We start from the raw sequence: 22,752 nt of genomic DNA, 5'->3' as shown, positions 1-22,752 counted from the left end.
CTGGAAATGGGTAGCATATGGCAGGTTAAAAATTCATAAACCTATGGGTTGCAGAGCTGGTAGGTTGAGATGCTAAGTCAGGTTACCACAGGGATGCCTCTCCCTTTTAAAAGTAGAAGAGAGAAAGATCTCAAAATATAGGAACTGCTTTGCTGGGTTAGGCCACAGGTCATCAAAGCTAGCATTCTCTTTCCAGCAGTAGCCAGGAAGATATTGTGGGCCGTAAGAGAACATGAAGGTGACAGAGTTTCTTCCACAGTTATATGTTCCTGGGGCCTGGATAGAATATCCATTACCAGTGCTCATTTCGAGGGGGAACGTGCCAGAACACAGTTCCGACAGTTCCCCAAAGAGGTCACATTGGGGCCAAAACGGCCCAGATCGGGCCTCTGATAGGTGGTGGATCACTCTCCCACTCAGCAGTGGCCTGATCCTGACCATTTTGGGCCCCTTTTCAGCCCCTTTTTGCCAGTTTGGGCCTAATTTCGGCCCTGAATGGCCAGGATTGGGTCCAAAACAGCCAGGATAGGTGATGTCAGGGGGTGTGGCATATGCAAATGAGTTATGCTAATGAGTTCCTCCAGCTATTTTTCTACGAAATGACCCCTGTCCATTACATTTTTTAAATGTCATCCTTCCTGTAAAAAAGGCTCAGAGTGATATACCTGGATCTCCCTGTCACAACCTAGAGACCCTCACTCCCGTCCCTGAATGCTGAAACCCAGCCACTCAGGCCCCCTAAGCATATCCAAGAGCTCTAGTCAAGGATTTGTGAAGCTCTCCAACTTCCTGGGTTCCAGGATCCTTACACTCCCCTCCTTCAAGCTTGTTCTCACAATACTGTGAGGTGGGTTAGGCTGACCCAAGGTCATCCTGCTGGTTTTCATGGCAGAGGGGGGATTTGAACCAAGTCCCTGCTCCCTATGCAGTATGCCACATTAGCTCTCTCCAAGTATGGACTTTCTTCTGTTCCTGTGAAGGCTCCGCTTAGTGTGTTACCATGACTCTGCAAACATGTGAACATACATTTGACTGACGAGGGAAATTAGCTTGTATGTTTGCACAGGGAGCAGAAAACAAAGATCTTTTATTTACAGGTGTCTGTAAGTAGCATGTTCAGTAGGAAAAAAGAATGACAGGCCAGATTTAAAGGTTTAAAAAGAAATACGGAGTTTATTTCAGGATTTGGTACAATATTAGAGGGGGGGGACTTATCCCAGGCAGATACTAGCAATACTAAATCAAGGAACAGACATAAAGCACATTCCTACAACATCACAACAGCCAGAAATCAACCAGAGCTACTCCAGTTCAGAGTAGGAGTTATATTTATGCTAGCAGTGTAAGTGCGGAAAATGGGAAACAGGACAGAGGGGAAGTGAGTATGTTGGGTCAGAAAGTGTTGGGTAGTCCAGGTATGAGGCCCTAAATAGCAGAGAGGAGCCAAATGTCAGCTTTCTGTGCAGCGCACTGCAGGTTGAAAAGTAGGGGGAGAGAGGTTTCTCTTTGCTCCCCATTTTGATCTTTCTTAGTCTCTGTAGAAATCAAGATGAAAAAAGGAAGGATTCTGTGTTGGGAGTCTGAGTTGCAGTCCAGTTGGAGCCAGGAATTAAAGTCAAATTTCTGCCTCTGAATCCAGGATAGTTATAGCATTTTGAAGCCATAGGGTAAACATGTGTTCTTTTCAGAACTCAAAGGATTGCAACAGAAAATAAAGGAATGGCTTGGGAGTTGGGTTAATAATCAGGAAGGAACCGGGAATATATTGATTACCAGGGAACAGTTCAAAGACAGAAAACTGAGGTCTGGACATTGAGTCATACCTTTGGGGCAGGAATTCTGGGACAGTGGGGGTTTAGATTTTAAGGAAGTGAAAGGTGGAAAGAACTCCAAATATGGGCAGGGTTGATCATGTCCTGTAGGAAAGAAGTATGGGGAAAAGGTATGGGGAAAAGTCAGCTTGGGGTGATTTAAGTTACCTGAGAGCTGGCCAGTTCGGGCCTGTTGGACAAAGGCTGGGTAGGGCTTGATAGCCCTCCCTGAGTCTGTGATTGAGTTACATGTGTGGCAACCCTGATTAACAGAGTCTAGGAGATGCCTGATGGCCCTGGTCTCGCTTGTGATTAGGTTTCCAGAGAACTCTGCATTGTAAGGCAGATCCCTAGATAGTCCCAGAACGTCAATTGTTGTCCACCAAACCTTAATCTTTTTAACTTAGAGCCAAGCCACAAGTGAGGCCTGACACAGGTTGGACACTTGTCAGCTTCCCTCAAGTTTTGATGGGAAATGTAGGCATCCTGGTCTTGCAGCTGTAATGGAGAGCCAAGCTGTAAAACCAGGACACCTACATTTCCCATCAAAACTTGAGGTAAACTGACAAGTGTCCAACCTGTGTCAGGCGTCACTTGTGGCTTAGCTCATAGCCTGCGTTTTGTTGAGCTTTCGGGAATCCAAAGAATAGAACTACTGTCAAAAGAGTGTGTCCAGGCCTCCAGCGAACCTGGCTACTTCTCTTTTGGTGGTCAGTGTTTCCTGCTGCGTGCAGCCTGATTTAAGTTTCTCAGTTTTGGTTGTTGGGGGTTTTCCGGGCTGTATTGCCGTGGTCTTGGCATTGTAGTTCCTGACGTTTCGCCAGCAGCTGTGGCTGGCATCTTCAGAGGTGTAGCACCAAAAGACAGAGATCTCTGTCTTTTGGTGCTACACCTCTGAAGATGCCAGCCACAGCTGCTGGCGAAACGTCAGGAACTACAATGCCAAGACCACGGCAATACAGCCCGGAAAACCCCCAACAACCATCGTTCTCCGGCCGTGAAAGCCTTCGACAATACATTTTCTCAGTTTTAATAAACATGGGTTCTCTCTTTTAATAAACATGGGTTCTTTCTCAGTTTTAATAAACATGGGTTCTCTCAGGCAGCATATGGCCTGAGAAGTCAGGAAGGGTGACCAAAAACATGGCTGATGCACCCAAGTTAATCAGGATTGCTTAGTTCCCTGCCCTCTGAGAGTTAACCATAGTTAGCCTAAAGGGCTAATTTCTGATTACAATTTGGGATAACTTGATTTGGGAGGGGGGGTACGTAGATGAAAATTGGGGGGCTGGCAACACAGTGATCATGGCTAGTAACTGCCGACAGACCTGTTTTCCACACTGTTGTCATACATAAATACAAAAAGAAAACTGAAGGGGGGGCTTTATGTTATAGTGCATTCTCAGGGGTGGGGGTTGTTCTTTGTATCACACTGTTCATATGACTTTGGTTTTAGTTGTAATCTGCCCTGAGTCTCAGTAAAAAAGGTGGACTATAATGACAGGTTGCAGGCCAAAGCGACTGTTTTAAGCAGAATATGAAGCTCCACTGATTAATTACAGTGTGGTGCATGAATAGTGTGTCAGGCTTGGGTCAAGATGCACCTGAGTTCAAATCCCTGCTTAGCCGTAAGGGCATTCGCTGACCCTGAGCCAGTTGCTCTCTCTCGGCATCGTCTTCTCCTGAAGATTGTTACGGGGGTTACAATGGGGTGGTGACTGCAGTAGAGGAGTAGGAACGGCAAACAAATGTGATGGATAGGAATAGAAATAAACACCTCCCAGATCTGACCAGCTTGCATTCTTATCCTGCTTGCGTTGCATGCAGGGGAACCCAGCTTCTATTCTTGACATCTCCAGTTGAAGAATCTGAGCTAGAAGGGCAAGAAAAGAGCTGTACTTGGCTGAAGGTACTGGCCGGACTCAGTACGAGGCGGCTTTCTGTATGCTTCTTTGCCCTTTTCTGCAGAAAGATGGCCGGGGGGGGCGGGGGGGGGAGAAAATTCCCGCAAAGCTCTCAGGGCTCTCTGGAATTCAGTGGCTTGAAATTATGACACAAACAATGTCCTGGTGTGACATAGCAAGAAGGATACTTAATTTCTAGGATTAGGATTTTTAGGATTAGATTAGGATTCTTAAACATTCGTTACATGGATGTCTTGATGGCTTTTTAGCCTCTTGTATGTTTTTATGTGAGGTCTAAGGAAATGGAGAGGGGTGGTTGGATGCTTTTTTTCTTCTTGCTTGTCCCATTGTTGCCCCACAGGCAGGTCCATGCCCAGCAGCCATCAACAGAACACTTCAGGCTGTGTATGTTAGGCGACAAACAGTTGTTGCTTGTATAATCCTGGATTTCTAAGAAGTAGATTACATGGCTAGAGGAGGGAAAAAAGAAAAGCCTGACCAGTTCTTACGCAACCCAGCATTTGGCAAGTTAATGATTTAAGAAGAAAGCAAAAAGGAAGAACTCTGAAAATAGCTTTCCCAGACTATTAATAGCAGTCAGTGCTTGTTGTCTATCTGGCCCTGATGATTGTTAGTTGAGAAGGTTTCTAACAAATTCCTTGTTTTGATCAGTTGCTAACGGGCTGATGCTTAGCAGCCTTTGGCAGAGAAAGCAGGGAAAAGGATCATTTCTTCTGCCTGGCTTTTTCCCAGTAGCTGGAGGGGATAACCTTTGCTCCGTTTTGCATTTCCAGTGGCAGTTTTGATTCCCAAAAAAGTTTCCAGTATCTTTTAGACTTCTTAGAGAACTGATTATTGAAAGGCGTTGCGTGTTGCTGGGCCTCACAGCTTTGTTCTTTGGGGCTGTTGCCCACTTGGGGCTTCACCACCCCCAAAAGGGCACCCCGGGGAGAAGAGTAGGCTCCAGACTGGTCCATCAGTGCCTTCAATGTCTCCAGAGCATTCTCTTCTTAATGCTCCCAAAGGGGCAGATCTCTTGTGTTGCTTCACACTGGAGGTACCCCCAACACAGTCTCTCCTCTGACTTGGCAACCAGCTGTAGGCGCCATGCTAAGTGGCTTTTGAGAGCTCTCTTGGCTCATTTCTTCCTCACCTGTCTGCCCCAGAATGGTCAAGTGCAGCCTCACTCCCTGCACAGTTGAGATCAGCTCACCATTTCCAGCATAGGTCCAGTTCTAATGTCACTGGGGCTGCGTCTTAGCTGGGATGTCACCTGCCCTCTTGGCCAAGTGCATCTTCTAGGGAGAAGATTGGGATCTCCCTCCTCTTTTGCTTAGGCATGGTACATAAAACAAAGTTATGCACTGAACCTGACCTTGGAAGATGGCACAGCTTCAGTAGGCCAAAGAGGACCTTGGAAGACACCTTTGCAAAGAGCTGGGTGGATAACAGACCAGCTAGTAGTTCAGTGGGTTTCTGTAACTCTGCTCTCAAGGCATCACTTGCTGGTTGTCTGCCAAGGAAACCCTACAGATCTGTAGAACTGCTCTTAACTTACTTTATCAAACTAACCTTGTACTAATAGCAGTCGATCTACACTTAAACCATTTGCTTATCTTTTTGAACCTCTGACCTCTTTCACCATCCAGTTTGTGTAACTACTAGTTTTGTTGATTTAATGGGACTCATACTTGCTACGTCAAGAGCTGTCTCCTTACACTGAGATTTACACTTGAAAAGGCTCAAAGTGTAATCCGCACCAAGCATTGGCTCCCACACCTATAAAAAATTCCCCACTACTGTTTTCCATCACACATCTATTTGATGAAGCAGGCTGTGACCCACAAAAACTCGTATTGAAATAAATGTTAGCCTTTAAAGTGCTTCTAGATATTTGTTTTATCTGTAGAACGTGTTCCGAAGTTGCTCGGAGCGTTCTAGAGCCCACTCTTACTTTGGTCTGCTGACTCCGTCTGTCACGTACCCAACAACATGGCTAGTGAGGTAAGATAGATGAATACAGGCAAATTGTATTTTCAGACAACATTTCTGCCAACAGATCTTCTAATTGAGCAGAGCCTCTGATAAGTTTGCCAGAAAGTGCTGCGATCTTTGAAAACTCAGGCTCCAGGGACATGCCTCATGGAGCAGGTTGTGTTTCCCACTTTCTTAACAGAATGATCGTGCAGGAATGTATGCCTGTGCGCCCAAGAATCAGAACTTCGGTATCATGAGAACCACCGTCCCCCAAAAGGAAATTGCTCTTTGCACCATCACTGTACCTGTGGGAAGGTGTGCACAGACACTGGAGGGAGGGGGTCAGGCTCTACTGCCTGGCTAAGACAAAGATGCAGTACGGGTTGGGGGAGAAAATGCCCAGAAGCAGCCTCCCCTCCATGCATAGGGAACTTGAAAGGAAGCCTGCCCAGAATTCTTGAGAATCAAGGCCAGGCCTGTATAGATTCTGCAGTCATACCATACAAGTCATATCTGCATCTTAACAACCATAGCTTTCATGGGGTTGGGGAGAGATTTTATTTTTATTTATTTATGTTTTTATAGTCCGCCTTTCTCATTGAGACTCTAGGCGGATTACAGTGTGAGTCAGTACTGTCAGTTTCAAGAACATTTCAATCAACAGTGTAAAAGGGTATATAAATGCAAATTTGCCAAGATTCAAAACCAGCAGAAACCCAGTACAGAGCTGAGGAAATGCTGGAATAACGTATAAGCAATTCTAAGACCGATGTATTGAAGAAACATAGAACTACCCCATAGGATTTTGTTTTGAAGCCTTAAAAGTGTACTCGGTGGTGGTGTGGACTGTGCGTAGCAGAATCTCAGGGGCCAAATGAGGGAGGGGCAGGGTTTTATAGCTCTTTGCCAAAGAAGAGAACAAATGGTGCAAAGTAAGTTTCAATTGTATCCTGTAAATGTGCTTAGTTTTCTGCCGAACTTGAATGGTTTGCAAAACCTGACTTTTCTTGCTGCAAATTCTTGGTGGAGAATTTTAACAACTTTTGGGGGGCGGGGGGTTAGCACACAACCCAGACCCTGAAATTGAAAAAATTCAGAGTAATGTTTCATGGCCTTCTCTTTCACATGTAATCTTTTAACGCAGATGTTAAAAATCCCACCCTTGCCTTTCCCTTTCCCCTTGCAGCATCCTTGGATTTTCATTGGGGTCCTGCTCTGCTGTTTGCAGATCTGCCCTTAGCGTACGTTGATTTAAAAGGCCTTCACGAGACCAGATTGCTCGTTACTGGGGTAGTGGTGGTTGAAAATGCTGCAGCGACGCACCAGGATGTAATCTTTCCAAAAGCATGTCGCCTCCCTGCTGTCTCCTTACAGCTGCTGCCTCTGGGCTTTCCCTGTGAAAGAGGGAGGTTTGCTTCATCCTTCTGGCTTCCGTTGGATCACATGGACTTCCAGAAATTCATTCTCTTCCCTGACCTTCTTTTCCACAGATACATTTGCTGCTTTCCTTCAGAGGCCCCAATAGCATAGACATGCTTTGTTTTTAGCTGTTGTGTTTTGAATCTCCCCTTCTGAGACAGGGCTTCCAGCTGGCGTGCATGGGGTTTTCCCCTTCCCATTTTATCCTGAGAGTGTGTGTGTGTGTGTGTGTGAGAGAGAGAGAGAATGATTTGTCCAAGGCCGCCTCCTAAGCTTCAAGGCCCTGTGGTGGGGTTTGGAAGCCAGGTCCTTCCAGATCCAGTTCCCACGCTATTAATGTAGCGCATGGGCTCTTCGTCGTGTGTGCCCTCCCTATTTGTGGCCATCTGTTTGTCCTTCAAAGCCCTTCGGTCTGCGAGCTTCTTTTGTTGCTTTCCGGTTGGTTTAAGGTTGCAGAGAGTTGTCCAGGGCAGAGGTTTTCAAGCTCCGTTCCAGGAAACCCTGAGGTTTCTTGGAAGCCTCTCGGAGCAAATCAGTGATGGCAGAGAAGATGGCTCACATCACCACTGCTGGTCTTCCCTTGCAATGTGCAGCCCCAAGAAAACAGCAGTATTCTAGTGCGTACCCATGTGGGTGTTAATAAGGCTCAGTCGGAATAGCCAGTGCCCCGTGTGAAATGTATGTATGCCCCCAAAGATGCCCCAGAACCCTCTATATCGTTTAAGGGTCTGTTCACCTCTCAGATTGGTGCAGAAAACGTTCTCCAAACAGGGAAGATCGAAGAGAGCCCTTGTTCCCCGCACACTTGCTGACTGCCCCTGGGCCAAATTTCCCTCACCCTCAGTTCTCCACCTGTAAAATGGGGCCAGAATTCATGTATTTGGAAAGACAGCAAAGCTTATAGATCATGCTGAGGGCTTCAGAAATGGCCTGGAAAGCTGGAATGAGAATCCCCCATTTTCCTTTCGTATCTTACTAAAGATGGCTGGATTTGGATGTGTGTGTGAGGATTTGGGAACACTTCCTGTTGATGGCTGAGTGGAAATTAATCAATAACTCGAGAGGAGGCTGCAGCCCCTTGAAGCAGCAGCGCCTTCAGGTTTGCTGTGTTTGCCTCCGGGCTTTTAGCGCTCTGCTCTTGGCCACAGGACAGCATGTTCTGACCTTAGGAGGTGGGCTAAGCTGGGCTCGAACAGTCCCTCCTGGGTTGCAGAACACCGTGTTCAGCCCGGAATGTCAAAGTTGTTGATCCTCAGCGCTAGTTCTGTTCCTCCCCTGAGAATAAAACCTCTCACGAGCTGGCGAGCTTCATGCGTGTACTCTGTTAGCTACTATTTGCTCAGATCTTTGAGCCTCGCTGCTGATCGTATCAGTATTGGCTGTGTACAAACACGGGGCTGTTGTGGCGCATGGGAGGCTGTAACGTTTCCACACCCCTGTTCTTTGGATCTGGGTATCTTTCCTGGCCGATTATAAATAATCTTTGGGGGTGGAGGGGAGGGAAGCGCCACACCTTCCTCTGTTCAGGGTCCTTCGGTCACAGCTGTGGGAGTTGCTCAGCTGTTGGTCCCTGCTGGCTGTTAGCACATCTCTGGCTCCAGGCCCTACCCATGAGAACCATTTGGGATGTGGCTTCTTAAAGGTCAGGAAATTCACCCATCCCTGTCCAAAGGGCCGGTTTCTGTGTGTGTTCTATGCTCCCATGAAAGCACCGAGAAACTAGAGTGTGGAAGTGGATGCAGAAAACCTGTTTCCTTGGGATGGACAGTCATTTTTTTAAATCTATGGATGTGTTTGTATAGCATGCTAAACATCAAATTGATGTCCTTACAAAATGGATGAGGCTAGTCACAATCCAGCGCTGTGCATATGTAGTGCAGCGTTGTATTGTTTTTAGCAAGAAATCTTTATTAAAAGCAATTGTAGATCAAATGCAAAACAAACCTTTCTGAACATATTTGAGGCGCATTTTTAAAAAGCAGGTGGTAGTAAACAGCTCATTTTTTAAATAAAAAAATCATTGTTGGAAGGCAAGAGGGGGTACAAACACACATCAGCAGCAACGAATCAACACACAAGAAGGCAACCTTCACTGGGTCACAGCCTGTGCTGGTGACCTGCTTTAGGAAAGCAGAGCTTTAACAAGCACGGCCCCTTGCCTGGAGTGCAGAGAGAGCTTCCCTGTCCATGCCTGCAGCTTCCTTGCACAAATTCTTTTGCTCTTGCACATTGTCCCCTTTCCACTAATGCCCCATGTTAACCAGTACTCTGGATCGGTGCGGTTGTCTTTTCTTGCTTGGCTTTCTTTTAACTGTGTTCCATCCACTGTGTCAGATCAGCATCACTAGTTTGAGGGAGTTCTTGTAACTTTAAAAACTTGTCGCAAGGGGAGGGCAAGTTGTAAAGAATCCCTTTTGTATGCCAAACAAAATGACAGAGCAGTAGCTGCTGTTGCTATGGTGCAGCGCCACGAAAGGCACCACCACATCTCTTCTGTGCTCATTATCAAAGTTTTGCTGCTTCTATTGGTCTGTTAGCAAAAGTGCGGAAATGTCATGCGGTCCAGAACTTTCAGCAACCTAAAGCCAAACTATCTTTTTTTTTAAAGCGAGGGACTCTTAAGTACCTGTCTCTGATTGCTTTGGTTAGCTGCATCTTTAAAGTGATGGATGGTGCTTCCTTTCCAAGGATAATAGCAACACGTACATGGGAAGGCTTTAATCTTTCATAAGCTTTTTGAGGTTCTGGCTGCGAAGGGTATCGATTGTGTGTGAGCAGCGGTCCCTTACCTCCTAGCTGCGTCTGCAGTTGTGGAGGCTGATATATTTTGTGGTTTGCATTTTCTACCCTGCAGATGCTTTCTTTGGCCACCCTTTCCTTGATCAGGTTTCGACTGTCAAAAAATGTAAGTCTGGAATTATTTCTTTGTCTCCCTTCTCCCCCCCCCCCAAGTTGATTTCTTTTAAACAAATGAAAATTCCAAACAGATCTTCTGCTCCAAATCTTAGGGTGCAATGCAAATCGCATGTTGCCTCTTCCCACAGCAACTGTTGGGTTAAGAGTTGCTGAAAGCCTGTTTTATGCTGCATTTGGGGGTGTTGGAACCTGGAAACACAGACATTTAGGAAGTCTTTGCAGCTTTTGTTAATATGTGTAGAAACAGTAACTTCTCAGAATCTAGCCTAACCTTGTAATTATCCCCCCCTTCTCTGCTCAGCTTGCCCTGTGCCGGTGCCGACATACACAGGATCCGTTTCTGGCAGTTCCTGTAGTAGCTCTCCCTCTTGCCGGTTTGCTTCGCCCCCAGTAAGTAGTCTCTTGATTTGGGAAACGGTGGGTTCTCTACGCCTCCCTTTCTACCATTGCTGAGCCCAGCAGTTTCCTCAAGGTTGTCTTCCAAGTGCATTTAATTTTTAATGCTCGGACTGAGTGGCAGTTCTGCTTGGGACGAGCAGTGGGGGCTGCTCTGTCGATTCCTCTCTTCTACTAGGGCCAGTGTTATCTTGTTGTCTCCTGCGACTTGTTAGCCTGGCTTCCACCATGGGTCGAATGCCTTTCACCTCCATGTCAGTCTGTTTGCAAAGACAACGGAGGATGCTTTCTACAGACTGCATGCTTCCAAAGCTGCGGCACCTCTTCTAGTGGAAACCGTGATGGATTTTATTCGGGGAGGGGGCAGAAGCCGACAGAAAAAAGATACAGTTATACTTTTCTGTCCTGAACCTACTTCTGTTTAGTACTGAGAGGAAACTAGCGTATGAGTTGAGGAGGGCTTCCCAGTTAGGGGACGTAACAAGGTGTCGTGGGTACCTGGAAAGGTAAGGTATCTAGCACAACGGCCCTTGCGAGTAGGCTTTCAGCAGAGATCTGTGTCCTTAGTCCTCTCGGGCCTCCTGACTTCTTGCCTCCCCCTCAGTCACTCCCAGATATGCAGCACATCCAGGAAGATAACCTCTCTTCGCCTCCCTTGGGGCCTCCAAACTACCTTCAGGTCTCCAAAGATTCCGCCAGCACCAGTAGCAAGAACTCCTCTTGTGACACCGATGACTTCGTCCTGGTCCCGCACAACATCGCGGCCGACCAATCATGTAAGACTTGGGTGTTTGTGAGTGCCCCTCTTAGCTGTTGATGGAGTTCGAGAGAGAAACAGTGATTTTAAAAAAAAAAATATTTACTCCAAATGTGCTCTTTATTTTCTGGGAAAGAGTAGGGAGGCTTCGGGTGGGGGGCGGGGGTCGAGTGACTTTGGTTTTCTTTCTTTCTTTCTTTTTCAAAGAGCTGCTTCTTGTGAAGATTGTGCAGTTTATTTCAAAAGGTTAGCCACGATGGGTGGGGCGAATTGGGAGAGGGGAAGAGAGAGGTATCCCTTGGAACAGCAGCAGCACAGCGCAGAAGCATTCCTGGGGCAAAATCTCATGCAAGAGACTCTTCCCTCCCCGCAGGTTTTCCGTGCCACGTCTCCCAGTTAACTTCATTGTAATAAAAGCAAAATATTCAAGAGGAGCTGGTTTCCTCTTGAGAAATCGGAGGGGTAGTCTGAACAACTTCATCTTCGTGTTGAATATATTCCTGCATGTGCCGTTTGTGCGGGCGTGTGGTTTAGTAGTTAAATACAGAAATGAAACACTTAATCTCTGAATTAAACACCAGCTGTGCAAAACTACTGAACTCCTTTGAAGGTTGAGGGGACCCTCCATAGTGGCACAAAGGGCTGCAGCTGGCAGGCGTACTGGGGCAACACGCCCTTTCCTATCCCTGGTTCCTCAGTGGGGTGCCCAGTCTGCTAGTCCATGTTGTATGTGCAAGGTAACATGGGGAAGTTGCTACGACTGCAGAATTGTTTTCTTTATGTCACTGTTTCATAGAATCATAGAGTTGGAAGGGATCTCTAGAGTCATCTAGTCCAACCCCCTGCACAGTGCAGGGAATTCACAACTACCTTCCCCCACACACACTCCCAGTGATCCCCTGCTCCATGCCCAAAAGATAGCAAAACGGATCTCTGGCCAAACTGGCCTGGGGAAAATTGCTACCTGTCCTCAAGGTGGCGATCGGCCTCACCCTGGGCATGTAAGAAGGGGCTGCGAGAAGTAAGCACTGATGTAGCCCTTCCTGCCCTCCCTCTCATGATCTGCCTAGATTCACAGAATCAGCATTGCTGTCCGATGGCCATCTAGCCTCTGCTAAAGGAGGAGAGCCCACCACCTCCCGAGGAAGCCTGTTCCACTGAGGGACCGCTCTCACTGTCAGGAAGTTCTTCCTAATGTTTAGCCAAAAGCTCTTTTGATGCTAGAATCCAGTATTTGCTACCGGATTCTCCTGATTATGGTTTTATGCGGAAGCGAATGCTGCATTGGCCAACTTGTCCCTGGGAATGTCAGTGTGGAGTACTCCTTGAGCATTTGGTATTAGTTGAAGCTACAGTCTTCTCCTGCATGCTGCTGTTTAGTTGTACAACTAAACTCAGAGCTGTTTGATTCTCTGGTGTGCTTGCTGTCTGTCATTTTCTCTTACATTTACCCCCTGTTACCTGTTGTGCTTTTACTTTCTAGACGATATGCCTCTGGCAGCTGGGAGCCGGCGGGCCTCAAGCGAATTCTTAATGTGCGGTGGGTAAGTGTGATGGATTTTAGCACCGTCACTGAGGTGGGAGGAATGAATGATGCCTGCTGGGTGGGGAAGGAGGCTTGATTCTTTCATTGGTTTCGGGTGGTCTTCCCCATGGCAAGATTAAAAGGTCCAAAAACAGTAGCACACTGTGACCATTTTCAGGCGCTTCAAGCCATCAGTTCCAGAAAGATCCTCCAAGGATTTTTCTATCTTTGAGTCACCTTTAACAGACGGTCTCCACTTACCGTTTTGGGAAGCTGGGGCAATTTACAAAAACCTTCTGCAGGCTTCTCCGGAAGTAGTTCTTCGGGTTCAATCAACAGGTGCGTGGTGCTCTGGAACGTCTCCTCCCTGCAGATTAATTTAATTTGTGGAACTTACTGCCACAGCACTTAAGTCATAAGAAGTCAAAGGTTAGATGGCTTTAAAGAGAGGACTGGACAAATTCACAGAGAATAAGTCCGTCAGTGGCTCTTTATCATGATGACTAAACAGCCTCTGTGTTAAGATGCAGTGTACCACGGGGGGAGGCTTTGGCCTCTGGGCATGTGTTAATAAATTTTTATTGGATGGGTCAATATATATTCAGATTAAAACACAAATACAATACAATACAATTCCCACAAGTATATTTTCCCACCCCCTCCCCTACCCCTTTTCAGTGTTGACTTCCAACAGCACTCGAACCCCCCGCTATTAATATCACACTATTTCTATATTATAGTTGTTCTCTGGGCATATAGTTGTGCCTCTGGGCATGTGTGAACTCCTGGGATCTGGTAGCTTTCTAAGACTGAAGGGGGGAGTCGGGGAAGGTCTCACACTGGTCCACCCTCCTTGATACATTGATGTGAGTCTTCTGGTTTCTCTTAGTCTTTCTGAAACAAATACTGAAGCTGTCAGCTGGGGGATGGCTCCCAAGTCAGAAGGGATCTGCAGGCTTAGCTTGCGTCGTCCATTTCAACGCTGGCCTGTGTTGAGCTGAAGTCAGTCTGTTGAGGGCAGAAAGTTTGGTGGCTGTTCCTGGAGGTTCCAGCTGATCAGCTTCATAGGAAGGCAGATGTGCTGGGTGAAGCTTGGCGAGGCAGACAAGCAGTAGCCTAGTGACCTGAGCTAGCCCCTGGCTTCTTGCCTGCGGTGGTTGCCTTGTGCTGGCCTAGCTAGTTTGTCCGGGCCAGGCACAGTCCACAGCCTCCTATTGGATCTGCCCCACTGGAAGCTTTTTTCCCCACCTCATAATTGGGATTTGTGGAACGGTGGTGGGATTAGCCCTGCAGGTGCACATAGCACAAGCCTTGAGCTCACCGGATTGTACACACCCTTTGGGGGGGATAGAACGCACACCATTTCTCAGAGCATTTGGCTCCAGAGCATCCAGCTCTCCTGCTTCCAGTTGAAACTGGCTGTTACAGAGTGCTGGCTCTTCTGGCAAACGTGAAGCCTCTCCGCTACCAATTCCTGCCTTGAACAAAGTTTCACAGGTTTTTTAAAAAGAAAAAAGTCAATTTGTTTAGAAACAGGCATGGTCAGTGAATGTTTAATTAAACCAGTGATACTCTGTGGCTTAGCAGCCGCATGCAGCTTTTTGACATGGCACCTGTGGCTCTTCAGAGGGCCATTCTCTTATGTGCGGATCAGGCAGCTGCCCTCTGTTCCTGGAAAGTATCAAGGCCATAACCTTGAAGGGCTTGTGGTTATTAGGCAGCATAGAGAGAGGTTCTAACACTGAACTATAAGGGTGTTTCTAACATGAAACCCAGGGCTTTTTTTTCAGCTGGAACGCGGTGGAACGGAGTTCTGGCACCTCTTGAAAATGGTCACATGGCTGGTGGCCCCGCCCCCTGATCTCCAGACAGAGGGGAGTTTAGATTGCCCTCCGTGCCGCTGAGCATCTAAACTCCCCTCTGTCTGGAGATCAGGGGGTGGGGCCACCAGCCAGGTGACCATTTTTGCCAAGGGCGATTTAAACTTTAAAAACTCCCCCTTTGTTCCAGCTGACCCAAAGTGACATCACTTTGTGGTCCTGGGAGCAAGCATGCACTTTGCGCATGTGGTACCAGGGGCACCACCTCCCGCCAAGAGTTGCCCCCTGTGCTGGGAACCCACTCAGTTCCACCATCTCTTTTCCCAGAAAAAAGCCCTGATGAAAGCATTTATCTTTTAACATGCAGCCCAATAAAGGGTTCTGGAGAGCTTGAATTCTTTAACTCAACTCTGTGTCATTAATCTGACTCGCAAGCCCTTCCCCTCACTCCAGGCACTTAAGGGCTGGCGAAGATAGAACAGGGGTAGAGAGAGTCGTGTAATCAAAGGCATTCATTTAATCTTATGATTGTATCTTATTGTACGTGTGTTTGGTGGGATGGGGCACAAGGCATAAAGTAGTAATGTGGCTCTTTTGGTGGTAAGATGCAGCTCTGTGATCCATGGAGCAGGTACCACTGAACTAGATACAAAACCACCAGATACCTGGACAGCAACAAATTAAAAGGCAAAAGCGCACCCAAAACATGGCAGTCGGGGAGGGGAACTGGTGAGGACTGAGGTCCTGGAGAGCCCGTGCTGAACTGGCTAGACCAGTGACCTGACTTGGTATAAAGCTGCTTCAGATATATGGGGAGGGGCCATGGCTCAGTAGAGCCATGTTTTGTCTGCAGAATGGACCCAGCTTCAATCCCTGACATCTCCAGTTAAGAAGGATGTCAGATAAACAGGCTTTGGAAAAGACCTTGGTTTACCTGAGATCCCTGGAGAGTGATATGATATAAGCGGCTAAACAATACAGAGCTAAACTTGGTAATGGAATAAATAACATTAGATTAAAAACACCTTTCCAGTCTAATACCAAATCACGTCACCTCTACACTGATCAATATAACTAAATGTGCTTTTGCTGGTCAGATACAACAGGATTCAGAGAAGCATCCACAAGAGGCCTTCTGAAGAAGCCAGGCCTTTCTGAAGGCCAGCGGGGCTAGGATTGATCACGGCTCCACAGGGAGGCTCTTCTGCAGTTGGGGAGCTGCCACGGAGCACTCCCTGCCGTAGTCGATGCCAGGCATGTATCAGCCATGACAGATCATTGGGCAGAACTCAGCATACGCATGGGTGTATTCCAAAACAGGTGGCCCCTCCCGTGCTTGGGATCCAAGTGTGCGAAGGAAACCTTGAACTGAACACGGAAGCGAATCGGTGGCCAGTATATAAGCCTTCTTCGTTTCAGTGGGGCCCCATAGCTCAGTGGCTGGCGTGCAATAAGGTCTCAGGTTCATTCCTTGACCTGTCCAGAGAAGGGGTCTCAGCAGGTGTTTAGGGAGGATTTTTTATTCACCTGAGGCCCTGGAGCAGCTGCCAGTCAGAGCAAACAAAGCTGGTGCTTTGAACAGGGTCAGAGCAAGTTGGGGATGGTGCTAGTCCGTTGCTTGAAAGCAAAGGTCTGATGCATGACAACAGCGTCCAGGGGCTCGAAGCCCCTTTCCGCTGCTCTTTCCTTCTCTCCCTCTCATCCTGCTGTGCCAAAGACCACCTTGTAAGCTCATCATTCAGGGGGGCATCTGCTTCCCTTTGCCCAGAACCTCTTGTGTATTACAAGTCCAGTCCTTCCCTGCAGCACTGAATCCCCCGAACTTCCCCTTTCTGAGTTGTGCAGGGAGGGAAAAGATGACTCTGCCAGAAAAGTGCTGATGGGGGCTGTATTGCTTCAGTGCAGCCTGTGAATTTGCACAGCACGGAGCATCCTCTGCCAGACATAATCTAGGTCCTGGCCAAAGACGCCGTTTGCCACTGCAGGGGAAGCTTGGGGACAGCTAGGCTGTTTTGCAGTTGGGAAGAATTATTTTTTTTTTTAATACGTGATCCCTCAGTCAGCAAATGCCAAGTGTCTCTAAACAAGGAGTTCAAGCAAATATCACTCTTTCGAAATGAAATCCGATGTTTAGCCAGATGCCGAGGTCTAATCTGGAGCATTTCTGGGGAATTGCTTAAAGAGCTGCCATTAACTGAAACTAGCTCTTTTAATTTGTTGCGCAGTCTTTCATTTTGCCAACGCTCAGTGGGCAGAGCATGTGTTTTGCATGCAGAAGGCTCCAGGTTCAGCCCCAGGCATCTCTGGTTAAAAAGGATCTCAGGTAGTAGACCAGGGAAAGACCCTTGTGTGAGGCTCAGACCCTAGAATGTCACTGCCAGTCCTAGGAGACTGTGCTGAGCAGGTCTTAACTGGGGCAAAGGCTACTGTGTATTAAGGGCAGAGTCCAGAGCTGAGTAGCAAAAAGGTTTGTAACTTAGTGGAAAGGCACACTGGTGATGTTTATCAAAGGTCCTGGGCTCATTCCCTACTGTTTCCCATGACAGGGTTTCAGAAGAAAAAGCTGGGAAAGATATTCTTTCTCTGCCTGAGGGCTTAGAGAACCACTGCGAGTCAGAGTGGACAGCTAGCTGGCATCAGTGACCTGGATTGGTCTAAGGCATATATGCCCCTGCTGCCCTTTTTGATAGACCCTAATAAAACAGCAGTCCTTGCCTGGGTAGAAAGGAGACAATGGAGCAAGAGAGGAGACCATGCTGGGTTGGGGAGGGGACCAGGCAGAGCACAAGAGAGATGAAAGAAGCAGAAAAAGTGGCGGCTTCTCAGCTTAAAGCAGAGGATTTAAAGCAAAGATTTGGATGTAAACTCTACAAATGAGGCGAATTGGAGGCTGGCATCTTGAGTGAAAGCAGCCACAGCATGACTGCCAAACCATCAGGTATCTTCAGGGTTGTCATCTCCACTGGTGATCACCAGATCCTACTTAAAGGTCACCATAGTTCAACAGAAACCTTTCAAAAACAGAATCCAATGGGAAGCTGCTGGATTGGAATTCATATGCAAATTTGACTCAGTCAGGCTTGGATTGAATAGAGACTATGAATGGTTATCTCATTATCAGAAGTAACTGATTGCATCTATTCCCCCCCTCCCCTCTCCACCTATATATCAGACCAGTTTCTTCTTACCCTCCTTGCATCTCACGAAGAGAACTGTGGCTCTCGAAAGCTTATGCTTCAGTAAAGTTGGTTAGTCTTAAAGGTGCTACTGGACTCTTTTCTGTTTTCGCTACTACAGACTAACATGGCTAACTCCTTTGGATCTATGTGACCAGATCCTAATGAGACCAATTCTACATAAACGGTAGCTCAGGTTTCACAAAGCCAGATTGCCCTTTAACATCCTGTTCCCTTCCTGTGGAAAGAAATTAAAGGCACCCAGGAGCAGGAAGGCAGCTAAATTTCACAAAGATAAGCCAACCCATCCTTCCTAAAATCTTTTGACCATATGATGTGTGTGAGAGATTGTTGTTGTTGTTGTTGTTGTTATTAATTAGTCTACCTTTCTCACTGAGTGCGAGTGAAAATACAATATAATCAACAGCAAAGTACAATAATGAACAACAGTAGGGACATTCAGTGAAAGAGAGACAGTATGGTATGGTAGCAGAAGATTAGAAAAACAAGTATAAATCCAAGCACAGAGATGAAATCTTTCTGAAACAATGCATAACTAATTTACATGCCATGTTTAGCAACATGGAAAGCGTCCTAGTAGACATACGTCTATATCATCCGACGGCACCCAACAAAGTACCGTGCAGTCTCTGTCTCTACCAATGCAATTCTCTGAGCTACTTCTTACTACACAGCCCTATATCCTGGGTAGAAAGCCCTCCTGAATAGTTCGATTTTGCATAGTTTGTGGAAAGCCCAGGCGAGCGGGAGCTTTCCTGACCTCCTCAGGCAGGCCATTGCATAAGGTAGGGGCTACCACAGAGAAAGCAGGGGTGTGGACTGCTGTTAATTTTGCCCACTGTGGGGTGGTATCTGCAGAAGCCTCTGTCCAGATGAGCGAAGCTGCTGTGGTGGAACATAGGGGGAGAGGCGGTCGCAAAGCCATTCATGGCTTTGAATGTGATAGTCGTGACCTTGAATGGAGCCCGGTAACTGATGGGAAGCCAGTGGAGTGACTACTGAATGGGAGTGATACGCATGCTTCATGTAGCTCTTGAGAGTAAGCAAGCTGCAGCGTTCTTCACCAGCTGAACTCCGAGTCAGCTTTGAGAGGGAGACCTCTGTAGACTGCATTATAGTAATCTAGTCTTGATGTTACTGCACAACTAATCCAAGTGGCCAGACTGGCTGCGTCAAGGTAGGGCACCTTCTTCCAAACTAGTCTGAGTTGGGAGAAGGCCTTTTTTGCAGCTATATTTTCTTGCTTCTCCAGCAGCAGTGCTGGATCAATAATGATAACAACATTTGATTTATATGCCACCCTTCAGGCCACATTCAGAGCGGTTTACAAAGCGTGTTGTTATTATCCTCACAAAATCAGCCTGTGAGGTGGGTGGGGCTGAGAGAGCTCTGAGAGAGCTGTGACTGACCCAAGGTCACCCAGCTGGCTTCAAGTGGAGGAGTGGGGAATCAAGCCTGGCTTTCCAGATTGGAGTCCTGCCATTCTTAATCTCTACACCAAACTGGCTGTCAAGTATAAGGCCTGCTTCCCAAAACGCCTCTGTTCCTCTTAAAGGGGAGGGGTTCTCCTCCTCTCTGGAGATCAGAACTCTTACCTTCATGGGATTTTGCTGAACGTGCTTTGCCTGTCTCTGCTTCCCTATGTTGGCAAGAACAGGGCCAAACCCAGGAGTGGGTCATGTCTTCTAAATTAACATCCTTGGGTAAATGAATTCATTTCTGTGTGGGTCATGTTTCCTTCTGCAGCGGAGTTATCTCTTCTCATTTTTCTCTCCATGCCAAAAATTGGGAAGATGTCTTGTACCCTTAGGAAAAGAAACCGGGCCTCGTGACAGGAAAAGGGTCATCTGTAGCCATACATGGTTCTGTTGGCCCTTTCCTAGTGGGGTGTCCTGCTGCAGAAACATCCTGAAGGAGGGGCTTAACTAATCCTGGAGCAAACAGTGCTAACGGGAGAATTATTCCAGGCTTCGCTTAAAAGCTCACTCCAAGACACTGTAACAGCTAGGATCGTTTAGAGTTGACTTAACATTTAAGTGGCAGACCATCCACTTGCTGCTGCAGATTTTAGCCTTTTTCATAATCCCACCCCTCCTTTGCAGTTGAGCTGGTGGCAGTTCATCCACAGCCTCTTGGGCTTTGGCCACCCAGACTTCCCTGTCTCGGACCCAACCGTCTTTCTCACTGTGGAATCAAACCTTGATTCTCCTGACCTTTGGGATCGAAGACGCTGCTTCGGTGTTTCCGTTCTCACAATGCAGATGCACTTAGTGCAGTATGGATTTCCCGTGGCGTGCACGTGCAGAAGTGAGCAGTAGGCATTCCCTGCCTGTTCGGATGGCAGGCCCCCAAAGGGAGAGTTGGACTAAACTCTCCTCGCTTGACTGAATGCCACAGTTTTCTCTGCTGCTCAGGTGTGGTTCTTGGGCTGGTTTATTGACTGTCGGGGAGCCAGTTACGTAAACTGTTTTCTTGCTCAATCCCTGTCTCGGTGGCTTAACAAACAAATGAGGGCCAGCCATCCTTGCCCTCGAACTTCCTGTTCTCTTTCTGCAGTAGGTTTTCTTAGAATGACTTTGTTTTGAAACATTAGAAGGCTGGGGGCGGGCTGCCTGCCTTGGGGGAAGGCGGGGAGGGGCCAGTGCTGGTTCAGCTGACCTGCTTTCCCGCTGCCAGCCAAGGCCGAGGTCCCTGGGTGCTCTTCATGTGATGGCCAAAAGCAAAGCTCATTTGCAGCTCTCGTTGTCCTCTGTCGCACTTCACGAGCGAGTGAGTCGGGTGAGCCATCCCAGTGGCACACTACACTGCTGAGGCCTGGGACCTCGTTTGCCTCTTCCCAGGATTTTCGTTAACTCTGGACAATGGTACAAATTGAAGAGCGGCTTCCCTGCCAGCATTCATTTCCCTTCTCGTTGACTTCCGCCTTCAGGCAGTGTCAGCCTTCAGTCTCCCCCCGCAGTGAAACGGCACCCATCCCCGTTCCCACTCAGCTGCGTAACTACCAGCGCATCGAGCAGAATTTGACCTCTGCTGCCAGCCCTGTCTCAAATCCCCATGGATCACCAAGGTAAGACATTCTCTCTCCCCGCTGCCTTTTTGGGGGGGTATGTCAGGTCCTTGATCGGTTACCTCCTGAAAAGATGGGGAGGGGGTAATGAATATTCCTCAGCATTGTTCATGTGATGCGCACACAGGCAGGCACAGCGGGAAAGAGTGCAGGTCCATAGCTAGAAATTGGATGAGGATGGTCTAAGGATACATGGAGTTGGAATGCAAAGCAAACTATCAAAACTGTGTATGTTTGAATACTTGTATCTAAAGTTATTTAACGTACTACATTTTAATAAAAGCAAGTACATTAAGTGCCCAGCAACCACTCTGATGCACTCACTTGCGAGAATTCTGGGATCAGGTTTACTCCCCAGAGCACGGGAGGCAATCCTGTCTGTGTTTTTCCCCTTATACTTTTGATTGAGAAGAGAAAAAGAGGATGAGGGGAGGGGGGTGTTAATGAAAACTGAAAATTCAGCGAGGGGATTCTGATACACACCTGCATGTTAGTTTTGTCAAACGATCTGTTCCTTCTAAACCAGCATGGCTTCCCCTCCACTTCTGGGCTTGTTTTCAGATCTGCTGTGGTCCGGCGGTCGAATACCAGCCCCATGGGCTTCATGAAGACAGGCTCCTGTTCCCCAGTGTCGGCGGATGCTGTGCAAGGTGTGGGACGCAGGCTGTCCATGGGCTCCTCAAGGCCATATTCCCCTTCACCATTAGGTAAACTCATAAATGAGCAGGAGGGGAAATAGTAATGATCCGGCCCAACAAGCTGTGCTCGTTGAAAACACTTCCAGTTTCCCAAGTGTCAAGGGGGAGGGTGTCTGGTGATAGAGAAATTTTTTAATAGTACTCTGCTGCCAATTATAAGTTCCCCTATTACCACTTACCCAAATATATTTCAAGACACCAAACACAGTGATACAAGAAAGTATGAGTTTTATTGTGTTTCAGATAAAACCAGGGCTTTTTTTCAGCGGGAACGCAATGGAACGGAGTTCCGGAACCTCTTGAAAATGGTCACATGGCTGGTGGCCCCGCCCCCTGATCTCCAGACAGAGGGGAGTTGAGATTGCCCTCCACGCCACTTGGTGCAGAGGGCAATCTCAACTCCCCTCTGTCTGGAGATCAGGGGGCGGGGCCACCAGCCATGTGACCATTTTCTCCGAGGGCAACCCACTGAGTTCTACCACCTCATTTCCCAGAAAAAAAGCCTTAGATAAAACCCAGACACACATTGCCTCTCTCTGGCTGACATGTGTAAAGACCAGTTACATCAGAGAACTTTATATACCTTTAGTGCGAATTGTTTACAGAATAACTGCTAATTGTTTACAGAATAAAAGATCAAAAAGGTTAATACAAACCGTTCTTCAGAATTACATTTCCCAGGACATATGGCACCCAACAAGCCTGTTTAACGGGACAGTCAGATCTCACTTAATATAAATGCCTCAATGCTGAAGTCATTTTTTGTTATGGGTCCGAAATGCTTCTGGGAAGTAACACATTCAAGGCTAAAATCTCATTTATGGGGCGAAAGCAGTGAAAAATGTTTACAATTGAAGGGAACTTCCTTGCCTCTCTGCAAGGCTGAGCTGACCTGTAGTTCAATCTCTACAGTGAAGGGGATAGAATCTGCCTACCGAGGCAAATTTGCCTCTTGCTTGAATGTGCTCACGCACAGATTCTAGGAGAGAGCTCCTAAAAACCCCTTAACATCAGGCTGAGCTTTGAAGGCACAACATGCCTGCAGAGACAGGCCCCACCCTTCCAGTTCCAGGCAGGCACAAGTGCTCAGAGCATCTCCTGGTCCACCAGTAGTTGCGAGGGCGAACTCTGCACCCCCCTCCCCAACCGGGAAGGGGGGCAGAGGACTCATCCTGGTAGCTTTTGCTTCACAGTCGCTCAGAAAGCAGTAAAGTGGCCTGTTGTCTTTCCGTTTGACATTGGGGAAAGCCTCCCCCTTGATCCAG

At 47.5% G+C, this 22,752-nt stretch overlaps 1 protein-coding gene across 2 annotated transcripts in view; it reads left to right on the top strand.

The window, feature by feature from the left end:
* The window catches only part of ULK2 (unc-51 like autophagy activating kinase 2), an 81,277-nt gene that overhangs the window by 38,488 nt on the left and 20,037 nt on the right, over positions 1–22,752 (top strand). The window contains exons 11-16 of one of the 2 annotated variants that reach the window (XM_055001289.1): positions 9,966–10,016; positions 10,329–10,417; positions 11,028–11,199; positions 12,664–12,724; positions 20,652–20,789; positions 21,351–21,439. In XM_055001289.1, the coding sequence (XP_054857264.1) occupies positions 9,966–10,016; positions 10,329–10,417; positions 11,028–11,199; positions 12,664–12,724; positions 20,652–20,789; positions 21,351–21,439 (600 nt within the window). Of the gene's footprint in view, positions 1–9,965; positions 10,017–10,328; positions 10,418–11,027; positions 11,200–12,663; positions 12,725–20,651; positions 20,790–21,350; positions 21,497–22,752 lie in introns of both variants that reach the window. The other variant, XM_055001288.1, reaches the window with a different exon arrangement.

The sequence above is a fragment of the Eublepharis macularius genome, chromosome 17 (genome assembly GCF_028583425.1).
Source record: "Eublepharis macularius isolate TG4126 chromosome 17, MPM_Emac_v1.0, whole genome shotgun sequence".
Classification (NCBI taxonomy): Eukaryota; Metazoa; Chordata; class Lepidosauria; order Squamata; family Eublepharidae; genus Eublepharis; species Eublepharis macularius.
This window is presented reverse-complemented; position numbering and strand designations above follow the sequence as displayed.